This window comes from Nuphar pumila, chromosome 2, assembly GCF_984573655.1.
Source record: "Nuphar pumila chromosome 2, dmNupPumi1.hap1.1, whole genome shotgun sequence".
Taxonomy (NCBI): Eukaryota; Viridiplantae; Streptophyta; class Magnoliopsida; order Nymphaeales; family Nymphaeaceae; genus Nuphar; species Nuphar pumila.
Genome location: NC_143250.1, coordinates 97273217 through 97291340, shown reverse-complemented (window position 1 = coordinate 97291340; position 18124 = coordinate 97273217). Strand labels below are relative to the sequence as shown.

At 36.3% G+C, this 18124-nt stretch overlaps 1 protein-coding gene and 1 long non-coding RNA gene across 3 annotated transcripts; one reads left to right on the top strand and one right to left on the bottom strand.

The window, feature by feature from the left end:
• The first annotated feature begins 363 nt into the window (after positions 1-363).
• Positions 364-4046, top strand: LOC149846296 (uncharacterized). The gene is made up of 2 exons (XR_016430516.1): positions 364-477; positions 3802-4046. It is a non-coding gene; the product is annotated as an uncharacterized LOC149846296 (long non-coding RNA).
• A 904-nt stretch (positions 4047-4950) lies between these two features.
• LOC149846295 (alkaline ceramidase-like) lies at positions 4951-17270 on the bottom strand. 2 transcript variants are annotated; one of them, XM_089997928.1, is made up of 3 exons: positions 17149-17270; positions 16663-16967; positions 4951-5761 (listed from the first exon to the last, which is right to left on the bottom strand). In XM_089997928.1, the coding sequence occupies exons 2-3, from the start codon at positions 16917-16919 to the stop codon at positions 5248-5250; spliced, it is 771 nt and encodes a 256-aa protein (XP_089854054.1). In that variant the 5' UTR covers positions 16920-16967; positions 17149-17270; the 3' UTR covers positions 4951-5247. The 2 variants fall into 2 exon arrangements, 1 of the variants encoding a protein (XP_089854054.1); XR_016430515.1 differs by lacking the exons at positions 4951-5761; positions 17149-17270 and adding an exon at positions 6807-7053 and having other exon boundaries at positions 16663-16783.
• Positions 17271-18124: the final 854 nt, after the last annotated feature.

The following is an 18124-nucleotide window of genomic DNA, read 5'->3' as shown; positions in this document are numbered from 1 at the left end:
GTTAATCTATTCCTTATTTCTTTCTCCTCTATCCTTCATTGTGCACACTTCGATCTTAGTTCCTACATGATTACGGATGCATAAACTTATTCTCCTTCTTTTCCTTTGCTTTTTTCTTTTCTTTTTTCTTTTTTGTCTCTGGAGCATGTGAAAATGGACTCTTTGATTGGAGTTTAGGGATTCAAACAAGGGTTTAGGTCCTTTTAATTGAATTTGAATCTTCCATGTGATTCGTCTGGATTGATTTTGCTTGTGTTATTTTTTTGTTCATTGCTCTCCAAATCCTGTAGCGACGCTTTTTCTTTTCGGATTGGCGTTATGTTGGTGCATTTGTTCAGGTCAGTGGATCGGAGAAACGACGTTGTTAATTGAGAATGGATGTCATTCACAAGAAAGCTGCTATCAGAACTCCCCAATCAGTTCATTGTAGCCTACCAAGTGCCCTCGTCAACATGGGATTCTTGCTCCTTGATTGGTGTTAGTTTTGTTCCTTTTCATACCTGTTTATTGGTTGCGTCTTTGGTTAGGTAAGAAGCCTTAGAAAAGTTATACTAATTGGATTTATAGTCATGGTCTATTAGTCTGAATTCATGTCATCAGAATTGATAGTTGTTTACCTTCAAAGGGGAACATGATATTGTATCACAGTTCAGCACACACTCACGCAAGTGGATACATACATACATTTCCAACTTTTGCGACAGGGGTGGTGTGACCACAACTCTAGTAAAACAGCCTAATGTAATGACTAATGAGTAAGTTCAGAAAGATAGAAAGTTGAATTTTCTTCCTTAAGTAAAATCAATGCTTAACTTAAAACACTATAAGGCAGCAAATAGGTAGAAAAGTCTACCAAAGACAATATTAGGCAACAACCAATTTCGCTCTTTGCTTGATATACAATTTATCATTCATATGCAACAAGAAATTGTCAAGATTAACAACAATGCCAGTGTTCTCAATGTCGAAAACAGCAAAGCAATGTTCGAAACAAAACTGTGGAGAAAGCAAAGAAAGAAAGCACTAGTAACAAAGTTCACAAGATAGCACAGTTGACCTAAAAATCAATATCAAGAATGAAACTTAATAAGGGTGAGGGAGGAAGAGATCTATTTGAATGTCAGTAGCTACAAAGAACAAAGACTTCAAAATATAAAGGTGACTCGTTGTTATAAACCTTTGAACGAAACATGCACAACAATCAATATAAGACTTTGAATATGAAGCAGAGCAATAATTCGCAATAATCTAAATATCAGGAGTCAATGATATACATACCACATCACTACAGAAAAATGCCACATCAAAAACGAAAAAGGTATCAAAAGTTCATTAGTTAATGTCACCAACATAGCATCCACAACTACAAACTAAAAATATTTAAAGCATATGCCTAAACAACGAGCAAATACCAATACATATCCATACTTTCTATCTCTCAAATTATAATTTTCTTTAAATTTCTCTCTCTCACATATTCTATTAGTTTGAATGCATGTCATCAGAATTGATGGTTGTTTACCTTCAAAGGTTCTTACCTGTAGATATGTATCGTAGGCTATATGGGGTATACAGTTTAAAGCCAGTGCTGTACTAGGATACAGATTCAATTTTCTCAACTCTGCCAACTTAATTTGCATTAGTGCTAAACCAGTAGCTCAAGCTGGATAACGCGGGTGCAATGAAGGCCCATGAAATAGTAGATACTGTGGAGAACAATGTCCATTTGTATGACCATAGACATTTTCTACAACTAGAGCAATATTGGGAATGCCAAATCATGACTTTGTGGAAGATGCTTCATCAGAGAGATGCTTGCTGTCAGAGGGGTTTCACTTTCATTTAGCTACTCAGTTTTCAATATTTTTATTCTTAGAGCTTAAGGAGCTGGATGCAAGGCCTGAGGCAAACATGGTATAAGTGAATATACTCTCATCAAGTATGAGCCTGCAACTAAATGCTCAATAATTGTTTGATGTAGTCTAACTGACAGTTGCTTTGGACTGACATTAGTTGTTGGCACATGATTCTTGGATATTGTCTAGCTAGGACCTAAGGTCAAATGATAAGACATAGGTAATGCATGAAGTAGAGTGATAATAAGGGTCTGTTCATGAATATGCAGGTTTTTTAAATAACTAGGTGATCAGGTTCCGTTTGTTCAGGGGACAGAATGTTCCTCAGTCAATGATTCCTTTTACTTTTCAAAGGATTCTATTGAATTTCTTCCACATGCAACGGCAGTTTTCTGCCACTAGTGCAGTTATGTTGCATGCTACCTGTATCCACATCCCAATTAGCAGTTGAGCTTGTAGGCCATGACGTTGGATATACAGTAAAAAGGTCAGTTTTCCCCTGCTTGTTAGTTGCCTCAACCGTACATTATAGTGAAATTATCATAACATCTAGTCATCAATAGATGCAAAGGGGAGTTAAAAGATAGGAACACTATTCATGAGGTACAAAATGACATGAATCCAATAATTTTTCATACTCGGTATTCATTGATATAGATAACTGTTGTTTTATCACATCTAAGATTCTGCTTGGAATGTGGGTGTTGGAGGTCACCGGAGAAGAACTGGGGAATGCCTAGTGCCAAAATTTGTTTGGAAGAATGGAAAATGTGCATTTTGTAGAAAATGTTCAAAATCAGTTTATGCAATTAATACTCTTGAAGTAATCATAATCATACATTTTACCAATTTATGCATGGAATATATGAATCCATCCCAAACTACCCGCCCCCAAACAGATCCTAAAAGGAAAATTGGTATCCTAATTAACACTCTTGAGGAGAAAATAAGTATAACCAAAAAATTAAGTTATGAAAGATTGAAGGAGTTATCATAGATCTACCCCACTAAAGTAGATGTATTTTGAATTGGCTACTGAATAATAAGATCGCCTGTGGTAATCATAGTTTGAGCATGAAATTCTTTAGACAAAGTAATAGAGTTGGGTTTTAGTTTCCCTTGATATATTTAGGTCTGCATTCAATTAAATAACGTGGGTACTTCAAAATGTCCGTGTCAAGACTGGTATCTTCCTATTTATGAATGTTGAAACTGCTTTCCGGTGAGATGTTTCAAGTCCCAGGTTCGAATCCCTCTGCCACATGGGGCTTAAGAGATATCTGGTAGGGGTCTGCCTAACCCCATCTTGCCTATCAAAGAAAAAAAAAGATGTTTCAAGTCCTTCCATAAGGGCTTAGATTCTTGCAGAAGGTTATTGACATTGCAAGACAGATCATTTAGTGTGAACTGACCAGTGAGGGAGAGATAACAAGAACTTGACGAAATTTCTGTGTTATTGTACCATGGACTACGTGCTTTTATGGCATCAAGGACTGGAATATGTCATGGTAGTTTCACTAGGATGGAACAGCTACACCATTTTTAGCAGTTGGTTTGGAGTTTCTTATAGATATTTGATTAAACATGACCTCAGGCTGTTCTTGTAGGAAAAGATCACAGGAATGGGGTATTTTTGAGTTTTTTGATGATTATAACAATTTTTGGACCATTGTCAGCAAGATGTTATGCAACGGGAAGTGGTAGACTTGTAAGTAAAAGAACACAATCAGTTTTTACCGTTTCTACATCCTGAAACTTTCTAAAGCACTTCATTTTATGTTGGCCTAATGGGAAGCTTTGAAATGGCCTAGTTCTGTTACCTACTTTATACTATTTTGCTTGAGTTGGTTGTAAGTTATTTAGCTCTTCTTCTTGGTGACTTTTAGTACTCAATTTGTTATTACTGGCGTTTACTGACATCACTTGATAAGCTTTCATTTTGCAGGCTAAAGGGACTCCATAAGAGGTGTCCACAGGAGATGAATGCGTATGCAAGTTGCATGTATTACCATACTAACGAGTTCGAATTCTGTCGCAAAGAGCAGCAACAATTTGAAAGTGCATGCCCTTTGGCTGAATGAATGATCAATCAAGGATGTCTCCCTGGTATCCTGGGAAACTGTATATAGAGAAACATGACATCCAACTTTCTTAGAACTTGATGGTGTTGCAATACATTTTGCTACAAGGTTAAGATGCTTGAGAATTTGTGCGACCTTTTTCTGTGAATTATCTTGTTGCATAATCGCACCAAACAATTCCGTACAAAATATGTTTCGAATTTTATGCAAGACAGCAACAACCATCATTCAGTAATTCAGAATGCTGAAATGTTAAAAATAAGAATTATGATTTTTTTTTTCGACCAGCATTAGTTTGAAAATACGCCCTTACGAAGCATCATTTTTTTCGTTAATTTCAAAAGTAACCTATTTGTACACTGGGAGCTTGATATGGAGACTTGACGTGGGTCACAGTTACCATTAAAGATTATTCCAGACCAACAGCTGATTTTGGTTTTAAGAATAATAATTTTCTCCGTTATTGTGCCATGACATAACATTTTTTTTTATTTTAATAACAGGAATAAAATAACTTAATTACACCAGTCGGGGGGGGGGGGGGGGGGGGGTGGCAACGTCCCCTATCTGCTGGACAGAAAATAACAAAGAGCAAACAGACAAGCAGGGAGTACCTGAAGAACCCTACTCGTTGCAAACTTTGGATTCAAACTACCTCGACCTCGTAACATCTTTTATAAAAATGCTGTCAATTTCAATATACGTAGATTCAACCTCTCTCTCTCTCTCTCTCTCTCTCTCTCTATATATATATATATATATATATATATATATATGTGTGTGTGTGTGTGTGTGTGTGTCTGTGTGTTGGATTGGATGGGAATCTTTAGTCATGGTGAAGTACAAACGGTTCATTAAAAGCACAAGTTGGCAATGTAAATGGGAGTCTTAGATTCCTTAAATTTTCAGCCAGACCAAGAATCTCATGGTTGTTATCGAACGTCTAACTATTTTGCCTTACAAAGAAGTGAATCGGTATCACCGAATCAAAACGATCCCTTAAAGAGGCTATATCCTGTCAAATTAGCAAGGAATTGAATATTTAGTAAAAACATGTTATCAAGGCAGTCAGGGCAAAGTTTTGAGACCCTGCAAGTGGAAAACACGTAAAAATAATATGATACAGCACAAGCAGCAGTTTACACGGAAACCTAAAATGAACAATGAGCCTTGTAAACATTCAGTTTCCTTACACTCAAAAAAAATTTCGCTTGCTTGCCAAAATGAAGAACTATAGATGCCAAAAAAAATGGAAGAAATATGAAAACCGAATCCCACACCGAGAATTCAAAGTATGATCCTCTTCACCATCACTGTGCCTTGGGTTTGTTGATCTTGACATAGGGGAGGAGCCCCAAAAAGTGGCGTACTTGGGGGTTCCAGCCCCGTTGCTGAGCACGGCAAAACATCAAGAAAGTGTTTGCAAAATAAGAATTGAAACCCATAAGAACATGCCACAGTGCATGGCCTTGTGGGTTGATATCCCACTTTGATATTTGCTTGCAGAAGATGCGATCAAGCAGCCAAAACAAACTCCCCAAGACTATTGTTGCCACATAGAGATGGGCCAGCCGCTTCGCTGATAACTCCTTTGTATGGATGTAATACTTGTACATCCGAGGAATGCACAGTAGGCAGAGGAAAACGTAGTGTACTTTAAAACCTATATTGAACCGTAACAATGAATGCATTATGGCAAAACCAGCACCATAGAGAAAGAGGAAGGTTGGCATGGTGCTCCTATAGTGCCAATCTGGAGAATAGATGACATATAAGTAAAGCAACATCTCCCACACCATGGGCGTCTCATCACTCTGTTGTTGTCTGCAGATATGGTTTTAAACCATCAGGTAAGGACAGGAGTAATATATTTGGCTATGCATTAAACCACATTTTCATGTTGCACAACTGACAAAAAATGCAATGCTAATCCACATGCAGACATGCAACTATCCAACACCTACTTGAGCAGGAAAATGTTCATGCAGTTAAGAGGTCATACAATTCAAATGGGGTCTAAAAACACTAGAGGAGATGAACATCTAGACCTGTTTATGATGGGAAACGAACATACACAGACCATGAAAAAAGAATAAGGACCACTGAAATAAGAAGGAAATGTAGTTTTGACAGGCCTATCAGAACTTACTAAATATAGTTAGGCGTGAGTTTTATGAAAAACGTTTTTTAAAACAATATTTTTAATCAAAATCAAGTGAAAGCCAGACACCAAAAATATAAAAACCGGCTCACACGAGTGGTGGAGTCCGGGTCGATCTCAGGAAGCGGAAAATACTTCGTATTCATCACACAATCTAACTACGCTTTATTGCCAAAATAAACAACATACTAAATTTGTCCATGTCATGGGCCATAATTTATTGGTAAGAACTTGGTTCAAAGTTTCAAACATGAAGGCAGTACATTCACATGATGGGTAACCTTTGCCACCATCTGCATGATGGTGGAGGGAGATGGAGGAAATTACTAGACTCCAGTCACTCTTGGGAACCGTATGTGAAGTTACCAATCAGTTACAGGCAAAAAATCTGCTACTTACTGTTGAATTTAAAGTGCCAGATTAACACGGTAATAAACCTGCACTTGAAGTAGCCTACTTATCAACTGCATATCTGATTCTATATGATATAAATGCAGAGCATAGAGTAAACCTTTATCCACAAGTGAAACCACCCAAGACATATAAATAACGAGATTATGATGGAGCATTTTGGGTAGGCAAGTTGGGGGATAACCCCTGCAGATTTGAACTGAGACCCCTCGGTCATGATAGAGTGACCTAGCCATCCAGCTATGCCAGTCAACCCCTATAATAGTGCACTTTGTCAAAATAAACCTTAACGAGATTATGACAGTAGTCACAGTACACTCGCTCAGCTGTATACTAAAAGAATACTAAATGCGTATCATGAATCCAAGTCTTCTCGAATTAGAAAAAAGCATCACAACCATGTCAATGTTGTCACTAATCATGTCATTGGCAAGTAGTGAGGGTCTTAAACTGAACCTACTATTTGTAACCAAAAGGGAGTACCATATCAGTGATGCAAACCATTGGAGGCTGAATCCAACCCTGACCTCAAGAAGAGTTTGAACTGAAAGGAATCAAGACGCATCCTTCAGATAAATTGATGTCCCCATGGCATAAAAGTGAACGAAACTAAAAGGTTAAACTGCCAGACCTAAATTAAAAAATCGGCATTCAACTACAGGAGACTATAAATGGAGCACAAGAAGCAAGCAATTTTCCAAACAGAAAAGCTGTAAGAAAACAGAATAATTATGCAATGAAGTCCGCAAGCTGATTGAATTGTCACAAGCTGACAGTCTAAAGGGGCTATTGCAGATTCTAATCGATCTCATTCATCGAAAAAAAAATCTAATTGCTCTCGAAAAAGATTAATCAATGTTGAATGTTATAGACTACTGAATATGATTATGGCATCACTCTTTTGAACAAACAATTCCATCTGGCAGGGCGCTCTTAGAACATGCACAAACAGGTTCTAATTTCGGTTAAATCAGTGTACTTAATCATTGAAAAATGATGCAATCAAGATACAATTCTACAATGACAACAAATGGAAAAATAGAAGACAAAAGCATCTATATGAGCTGTTCAATTAAAGAATATAGGAACTATGAGTTTGATGGCAATAAAGAGGTAAAACCCAAAGGATTGGTTGCATGTGCCAAAGGATAATGTCATGTTTGTGTCACACTTGCAATAACAATGATGTCTAAATAATGTGCTTTTACCAAGACCCAAAGGCACTAAAATCAAGTGACATCATAAAATGATAAATATACAATATGAAATATTGTCAAACCCCAGCAAAATTAGCCCAGTTTGTTTAATTCCCATGGAAGATAAGGGTCTGTCGCGGAAAGGGCAGGCATTTCTAGAAAAACTCCTGCCAGCTCAGCTTTCCCATGATTTACACATGAAAAGAGGAAGGTAGTAGAAAAAACTGGAGCACACTTGGGGCCAAAAATGGCACTTTTCACCCATGATGCTTGGATGTTTGTTCCATGCACGGTGGGAAATGGAGGGAAAGGAGTGCTAGCTCAGAAATTTTCCATGAAAACTTCATGAAACAAACAGGCCACAAGAGAAAACTTTTAACAGCCACTGTTGTGCCAATTTTTTTGGCATGGTGAACACTGTCTCTGGACGAGCAAGAGCCCATGGGCCTAGGAAAAAATCTGCCCAGTAAGGATCTTTTCAAGCTCAGCCAAGACCAGCTTAAATAGATACAAACTGGACAGAAAACTGTTGAGAAAATTTGCCCATAGACCAAAATCAAATATGATCCCCAACTGGATGACGTGTAGCCATGAGGGTCAAAGGTACCTTGAAATCTTCTGTACCTTTATTCAATGCCCATCTCTAGCCATAGGTCAAAAGTATTGACTGCTAGGCACCTGAAAATTTTAGTATAGTAAACTAGAATCATTTTAACTATGAGCAACATGAAGGACTGGGTACAGGGCTATCATACGGCATGTTGCAACATACAGTAGTGAACCTGGTGAACAAACAACTAATTGGTTACACTTCAGACACAGAAAATGCACTGAGTGTTAAAATATGTTGATCCTTAAATGTACATATATATATATTTATATATATATAAAGATACGTATACATATATATATATATATATATGTATACATATCTCTATTTATTTATATATAAATATATATATTTTATCTTCCTAAAATACCCTCAAGGGTATTCTTGTAAATTAGCATTTTACGCATATTCCAATTGGAATATGCATTGTAATTTTTGTTTTATTTTTATTTTTATTTTTTTGTTTTTTATATTTTTGGATTTCGTACCACATTGGGGGCTCTCCAACGTCCCCTTTGGGAGCCCCCAAGGTGGTCCCTTTTCATGCTTATAAATAGGGGATTTCCCCTTTGTATTTTGTATTCTTGGGGGAGCTTATGCTCCATTGTAATGGGGTTTTCACCCCTTCTCCATTATTCTTCAATGATATGTAACTTATGACTTTAAGTCATATTTTTCCCTTTTTATGGGTTTTATATATTGGCACATTATGTGTGTGTGTTGTTTCCCTTTAATGGGTATATTTGCACTTTACGTGCATAAGTATGGGTTCATTATTGAACCCAAGGTATTCCAAGTCACTTTCTAACATGGTATCAGAGCAAGGTCACGATGGGGTTGTCTCTTGGTGCAACGGAAAGCGTGTCGCTCAAGAAATGGTGAAGTATTCATTGCTCTTCCTAAAGTATTATGCTTTTGAAGTTATTCGGTATGTATCCCTTTTCTCAAAAAGTATTATGCATTTGAAAGTATGTTTCTTGCATATAGTTTGTTCGTTTTGATAGTCATGATAGTTGAATTATTTCTTTTCACATTTCGTGTGCTCATATATTTTGAAAATATCTCCTTCTAAATTTGGTGAAATCGTTTGTTGTCCAAATATAAAATTCGTGTCTATTTATCGAACTACTCATAGCATATAATAGTAATTTATGTTTTTAAAAATTACCTTCAATTATGTGAGATTTATAGTTCTTAAATAAGTATTTCATGATTGACCTATAAGTTAACTTTTAAAATTATATATGATCTCTTGCTAAAATAATGATCTTTGCTTAAAATTTCTTAATTCTCATATGAACCCTAATTTGATTTGAGTTCCTCCCTTGATTATGGATTTTAGTGCATTTTTTGAAAAATTTGATATAATCATTATATGAGAATCTCTCACATCTAAAATCTTTGTTGAATCCTAAAGTAGTTCTTGTTAATGATAACTTATAAGAACTCCTAAAAAGTTTTTCAATGTTTCTTTTTTGAAAAATTATTTATGATAAACCATTAGGAATGATTGTTTTTAAAAAAGGAATTTCCCACATAGAATGCATAGTTCATCTATTGCATCCTTTTTTGGTATAAATGATTTCATTTTTCATCCTTATAAACTTGTTGGTTTGTATTTTTTCGAAATCTCTTAATAATATCTTTAAAAATGCCTACATTGGCCATAATATAGTTTTAGCTGTCCTCAATTGCACTTGTCAAGCATGTAATTACATAATTAAAACTTGAGAATTTCAAGCATTGCTCTTTTTATAAAGTGCATACTTGCTCACTTTTGTGTATTTTTGTATTTTGTGCACATTTGCTTCTCAAAATATTTGCGCTTGTATGCATTCCCTCTTTTTTATGATATACATGCCTTAGTGCATGTTTGTTTACACCTTGGTGTGTATTTGTTCAAGTATTGTATGAATGCTTTCGTGCACATCTTTTATAAAGCCTTGTGTGCTTACATGTGTATTGTCTCTTCGTAGACATTTTTGCATTATGGAGCCTTTATGCACATTTCTTATTGTGAAAAACATAATGAATTTAGATATTGAGTCCTTTTTAAATCATTGTAAGTGCTTATAGCACTTTGTACGTTTCCGCATATCTCATCTCAATCAAAGAATATTTAAAACTTGTTGTATGGGATTTAATCCCAAATCTATAAATTTTCAAGTACTTTTTCCTTGAGTATTGTGTTAAAGCCTTCTTTGTGAACCATTACGGTTCTTATGATTTCTTTGATTAAAAGCTTCTTGTGAAGCATTCTATGAAGTGAAATATATTTTTTATCTCTTTTTTGTGCTTGACCACTTTTGTGGTTTATTTTGCCCTTTAGTGGCCTCTTGTGTATGTGCGTGCTTCCGTGCTTTCGCTTGGAGACGTTGCTCTTTTAAAGATTAGGCATAATTCATGTTTATGCAAAATTGTTTTTGATGGATTATATTGGACCTTTGATTCAATTTGTTAATCGGTCCTCTTTGTAAAAACTTTTTGGAACATGATTCCTTATGTGTTTATTGCCCTTTTGTGGCATTTATATTTGTCCATCACATATTATTTAATGCATCATTTATTTGGCCTTATTATTGTCATATTAGAGATATTTGTCGAGGTGAGTTATGGGCACCTCGTGTTGTATCATTTTAGATTGTCCATCTTCCATATTATAGATGGTTGTTGAGGTGAGTTATGGGCACCTTGGGACTCTAAAATGAGTTGTTATTTGATCTCTAATTATGAGTGTGTCACTCATTTTTTCTCTTGTGGCCATTGATATTATGGATGCTTCTATGTAAATGTGATGGACATATGGTGGTTGAAACCTTAAATGCTTTAAGGTATATTTAAAATCAAGGTGTTTTGGGATTATAGCCCAACCTTTTATTTATGAATCTTATGAGTGCATTTGCACATTTGTGATTCCGAATGTTGTGCTTATTGTGCACATGTGTTCCTGTGTTTTTTCACAAGTGTTCTTGGTGTGTGTATGTTCACACATTTGTTCTAAAGAAAATTATTTTATCATCTTGTTGAAGATACTTTTACATGCATTTATTCCAAAATGTTATTGTTATGAGTATTCATGTTTTAAAAGGAATATTGTTTCATTCGAGGTTTATTTTCATTACAAGTTTATTGCCTCAAAAGTCTTTTCCTTTTATGCCCATTATCTAAGTGTCATCATATGTAGACAAGAATTTTATTACACCTTCGTGTGTTTTTAGCCCTTTGTTGGCTTTTGCTCTCTTGGTCTAGTAGCTGAACACACTTGTCTTGAGTGTTTTTATATGTAGACAAGGCACGTTGATTCACACCATGGTGTGTGATTTTTAGCCTATGTTGGCGTTTGTGTCCTTGTTCTAGTCGCTTAAGATGTATGCCCATGGTTGGCTTATTTCACTCATTTCAAGTGCTATCATATGTAGACAAGAGATGTATTATGTTTTAGCCCATGGTTGGCTTATTACTCTTGTTCTAGTAGCTGAACATATTTGGTTTTAAGTGTATTTTTTACGTAGACAAGAGATACTTTTTAGTCTATGTTGGCATGTATTCTCTTGTTCTTGTCGTAGATGCACTTATTTCAAGTATTATTATATGTAGACAAGAGGTTCTTTTACACACCTTTGTGTGTGTCTTTGGCCTTTAATGGCTTTATATTCTTGATCTAGTAGCTTATACACTTGATTTATGGGTTTTGGAGGACTAATGAGGAAGATGTTTGTAATGGATAAACTATTGTTGAAATTTGCAAAATTTCATTCATGACTTGTGTTTTTCAAGCAAATCATATTTTTGATATGCATATCAACTTGATTTCTTAGCATTTAATCTATATATTAAGTGTTTATGGTTTTTGCCACCCTTATATGCAAAATGAGTATTATGTATGTCTTTCATAAATGATTTTAAAACCTTGTGAACTCTTGGGTTTATTTTGCCTAAAGTATGCTTGGAGACTTTGTTTCTCTTGTTTGGCACTTCATTACATGTTTGAAGCATGTTCATTAATGAGTTCTTTGAGTATTAATTCTTTTCATGATAAGTATATGCATATGCTCTTTATGGCCTTTTTGGGCCCTCATTCAATAATGTTTATGTATGTCATGCATCTTCGTAGGCTTATTGTGGTGTCCCTTAGTGGACCATTTTATTATTCCCCAATATGGGGTTATATTTGTCCAACGTTGAACCTTATGAATGCATTATGCATTCTTGCAATTTATTTCTGCATAATTTGCTTCCGCTCATTTTGTTTTAAACATGATATATGATTTTGAAACTTTGGTATCATTTTTGCATAATGTGCATCTCTTCTAACCTGTGCTAGTTAGAAATGTTCCATTTGAATAATAGTACAAAGATTTGTTTTACTTGTTTCTTTGTTATTATTTCACAGGATCTTGGAGATAGGACAAAGAGAAGTACCCCCGATAGTTCGGGAAATTTGAAGACAATAGGAGGAAGGCCTTTTCAAGTTCCATTGCATCCTTGCCGGAGCCTCTTGGAGTCTTGCCCTTTGTTCAATCTTTTCGTTTCCCCGCAAAGATTGAGGGGGTGTTAAAATATGTTGATCCTTAAATGTACATATATATATATAAAGATACGTATACATATATATATATACATATCTCTATTTATTTATATATAAATATATATATTTTATCTTCCTAAAATACCCTCAAGGGTATTCTTGTAAATTAGCATTTTACGCATATTCCAATTGGAATATGCATTGTAATTTTTGTTTTATTTTTATTTTTTTGTTTTTTATATTTTTGGATTTCGTACCATTGGGGGGCTCCCAAAAGTGACGTTGGGAGCCCCCAACGGTCACAAATGTGACCGTTGGGGGCTCTCCAACGTCCCCTTTGGGAGCCCCCAAGGTGGTCCCTTTTCATGCTTATAAATAAGGGATTTCCCTTTTGTATTTTGTATTCTTGGGGGAGCTTATGCTCCATTGTAATGGGGTTTTCACCCCTTCTCTATTATTCTTCAATGATATGTAACTTATGACTTTAAGTCATATTTTACTTATGACTTTAAGTCATATTTTTCCCTTTTTATGGGTTTTATGTATTGGCACATTATGTGCGTGTGTTGTTTCCCTTTAATGGGTATATTTGCACTTTACGTGCATAAGTATGGGTTCATTATTGAACCCAAGGTATTCCAAGTCACTTTCTAACACTGAGAGCCATTATAATTTCTAATAAAGAAAATCATCTCTATACACGATACTAGACAATGGATTGCAAGAGTTTGAGAATCACTTAGTTAAGAGAACACGAATTTCTCAATAATCACATTACCACCTCGCATAAAATGCAAGATAGATAATAGCATCATAAGAACACCCTGGTGAGCACATAATAATACAACTTTGTGAAGCAAAGTTAAAAGCTGTAGATATCCTGAATACAGAAGGCGAAGACTAAATACCCAATTCAAACTCCAGATGTATCAAAATTCTGCCAAGGAAATGTCAAAACTGAAAACTTGTATGACCTCATTAAGAGGTGAGAAATTTTTAATGCCAATAGAACACATAATACCTTTAGAATAATACAACAACAACTACGCCTTCATCCCAAAACAATTGGGGTCGGCGATATGAACCAACAAAGAAAATCATTCTGGGTCTTCCACATGAATCCTTCTCCTCCAATCATTTCTATCCAATGCCATGTCCTCGGTGAGGTTCAAAGCATTCATATCATTTCCTATCATCTCCATCCAAGTCTTCCTAGGCCTACCCCGACCTCTTTTAACTAATATATTTTCCCATTTCTCCATACCTTTAGAATAATGACTAAGAAAATATATATAAGTTAAAGTATGCAAAGTTGCAAACCCTTTTAAAAAATGAAGATATCATATACATGATGACGGAACAGCTATGTCACAGGGATTCGGCTAGCAGGGTGCCGCACCACCGTCGACGCGACGAGGGTGCGGGTGCAGCACCGGGTGTGGTCAACCCGACCCTGGGTGCAGTCAACGCACCCAGGGTCATTTGGGTCCAAATTTTCAAACTTAAAAAAAATATTTTTGCCAAGAATTTTTTTTTTAATATATGTCACAGGGATTCTCCAACTAGGTGTCGCACCCACACCCGATGCGGTCAACCTGACACTGGGTGCAGTCAACGCACCCAAGGTCATTTATGTCCAACTTTTGGACTTTATATATATATATATATATATATATATATATATATATATATATATATATATATATATATATATATATATATATATATATTCCCGCACCCGGGTTTTTTGGAAGTGCTGCATCCTCGCACCCACACTCGCACCCCCGCACCGGCACCCGCACCCGCACCCATGTGACATAGCGGAACAGTCATCTAGACATTCTAATTTGCAAGACAAAGTCAAGAACAAGAGCATACTGCTCATCAATGCCTTAAAAAACACTAATAATTTGCACCTAGCATGATAGCATCTATTATCAGCCTAGATTAATTAATGTGCAGCCATGGCTGGCAAAAACCAGGATCCAGGAATGGTATCATAACATTGCAACGTGCAAGACATGCATCATGATTCAGTGTTACCGCCAGCAAGCTTTTTTCCTTTTTGAAGGAATAAAACACAGAGCAAAGAAAAGTATGTCTTGAGCACATTCAAAGAGGAAACACACAAGGAAGACATGATGACCCCCTACACTCTCTGACTTGCAATTGTTTGCCAACATTTCTGGTATTAGAAGCCCACACAATTGCAGCTTCATTCTCATAGCAAAGACAAAGAGTTGCACCTCTTTTGCTGTGGATGTCAAACAACTCAAATCTTTATCTTATGAAGCAGGGAGACAATATATACAATAATACAGGCATCATAACACGGTCCCATCAAAGATGTCTGACTAGGATCAGCCTGGAAGTGGTGACTCAAACATTTTTATTCCAATTGAAGAAACAGATTAATAATTATGTGACTGCTAAATCACATCAATGACATGGGAAAGTGCATGCATAGTCTTCAAAAATGATAAATCCTTATTTAAGAATCAGTCACAAGCACAAGAATCTTCACACACACACACACACACACACACACACACACACACACACACACACACACACACACACACACACACACACACACACATGAAACCTTTCATGGTACAGTCTTTCTTAACATAGACCCAAATCCCAAAAGCTAAAGCTAACTCTAAGATTGGCATATTCTTTTACTATTTTTGTGTGTTAAGGTTGACTCTGACATGACTTGAGCATTTCTAAGTCATCATTTGATCTCATCCTCACAAATGAATCAGGCAACTAAGAAGTGAGGCTTGAACCTACTGGAATTATACTTCTCCCTTTTGGTGGCCAAATTTACAGCCAGAGGAGCACATCATGATATTGTATCACAGTTCAGCACACTCATGTGCGCCTGTGCACATACATACATACATATAAAGATGCATATGAGCTTGTCTTTCCAACTTTTGCAACAGGGATGGTGTGGCGGAAACTCTAATAAAGCAGCCTAATGTAATGAGTAAGTTTAGAAAATTAGAAAATTGAATTCTCTACCTTAAAACATTATAGGGCAGCAGATAGGTAGCAAATTCTACAAAAGACAATACCAGACATCAAATAAATTCCTTCTGAGCCTGATCTATAAGTCAGCATTCATATGCAACAAGAAACTGTGGGGATCAACAACCATGCCAGGGTTTTCAATGTCAAAAAATCAACAACCATGCCAGGGTTTTCAATGTCAAAAACAGCAAGGCAATATTTGAAACAAAATTGTGGAAAAAGCAAAGAAAGAGAGCACTAGTAACAAAGATCACAAGACAGCACAGTTGACCTAAAAAGCTATATCAAGAATGAAACTTGATAAGGGTGGGGGAGGAAGATATCTCTTTGAATGCCAGTAGTTACAAAGAACAAAGACTTAAAAATATAAAGGTGACTCATGGTTATAAACCTTTAAACGAATCACGGATAACAGTCAATATAAGATTTCGAATACGAAGCAGAGCATAATTCTCAATAATCTAAATAACAAGAGTCAATGGCATACATACCACATAAAAAACGAAAAAGCTAGCAAAAGATCATTGGTTAACGTCACCAACATAGCATCCGCACTACAAACTAAATATATTGAAAAGTAAAGCAAATACTACCAACGTATCATCTAGCAAACGCCTAAACAACAAGTAAATACCACATACGCACGCAATAACTAAGATAGAAGAAATTTGCAGGAAAAAAAACACTATGAATGTGCCCAAGTTCACCAAACTTTTCCACAATAATCATAAGAATACCAGGATTCAATCCCCAAAAGAATTCAAACAAGCAAGAACATACCCATGTCGCAATGTGGCGTGGAACAGCATGCTCCCGACCGCAAGCGTCATATTCGACAGATGAAGAACGCTAAATCTCTTCTCGAACCGCTGCCTCAACGCATTGATAAGCCCCACGAGCGCGAGAAGGATGCACGTTATGTTCGATATCGTGTTGTAGAACTCGGCAATGTACGAAGAGTGGGTGTAATTCTTCTCGCACGACTCGGTGGTGGAGGTGACGGGACCCCAGAAACTGGATACCACCGTGTCCGCCATTTTTTCACCGATCTTTTCGATGTTTTTCAGCGCATCTGGACCATAAACCTTGAGAAAAAAAACAGATGGATAGGTAAGAAAATCGATTCTAACGAATACCCACAATCTTTTTGGACGAATGGATCGATTGGTAGGGCGTTTCGAGTAGAGAGAAACAGAAAAGCATGGTGTGAAGATCAATCCTTTTCTTTCCCTAGAGGGGAAGGAAACAAGAGGGACGAAAACCCACCCGGTGCGGATCCGATCTCCTTATTCCGGTGGCCGGCGACCGGTCTCCGGCAGCCGATCGCGCGAATCGCCCGTAGATGAGTGGTGGTGCACGATCCTGTGGGAGTCTCTCTCTCTATTAGGGTTAGATCAACGGAGGCGGGAGAGAGAGGAAGGGATGGTATTAAATGACGACACTGCCATCTTGGACGGTGCATGGGATGCGCACTAATGTATACAGCAATCCCTGGGGTCCTTCATGTTAGAGCCAGTTTAACGTAGCTTATTAAATAAAATAAAATACTATATATACATATACGTGGAAAATAGAATCTTACAAAATGGGAACCGTGCTAAACGAAACATGCTCATAGATTTTTCGTATTTTTGATTTACTAGAGATAGAGACTTACATACTGCATTCTCATTCTGAATAGAAAGATAGTATTTAGAGCATAAAAAAATTATGAAAATTTTAGGTCATAGATTTTTTTAAACCTTATAAAATTCAGAAATCAAATGCTCCAGGAAGTTGTTCATATAAAAACAGGCAAATATGTCACACATGGTCAGAATTTTGAAAAAACACTATAAATCCATTAGCATGTCTTATTTAGCATCATGCTCACTTTGTAGATTTTCTTTTTCCTATATATAGTGAGGAAAACTTGTTGGTACTTCTTTTGTGATTCTGACCTCATGGATGTGTTCACCATGATTGGTTTACTTGGAATCTATGCTTGAACCACGTGTATTTTATTAAAAAAAAAAGATTTTTGGAACCTCAAAATTTTACAAAGATTTTGAATTGTTGATTTTTCGAACCTTATAAAAACCCACCCATGTGCTAGAATCGAACACTCTAAGGGCTGATCCCTATAAAATTAAGTACATAGACCATATCTTTATGGTCAGAATTTAAAAAAAATGATGGAAAACTCATTTAGCATGTTTCTCTCACTATATATTTATATATACTACGTGGTAGTTGCCTGCCA

Excerpts from the sequence above, each read along its gene's own strand:
- LOC149846295 (XM_089997928.1), bottom strand. The coding sequence starts at position 16,919 with ATGGCGGACACGGTGGTATCCAGTTTCTGGGGTCCCGTCACCTCCACC. Across the intron at positions 5,762-16,662 it reads CACGCCACATTGCGACATGG|ACAACAACAGAGTGATGAGA; the intron begins GTATGTTCTTGC and ends CCATATCTGCAG.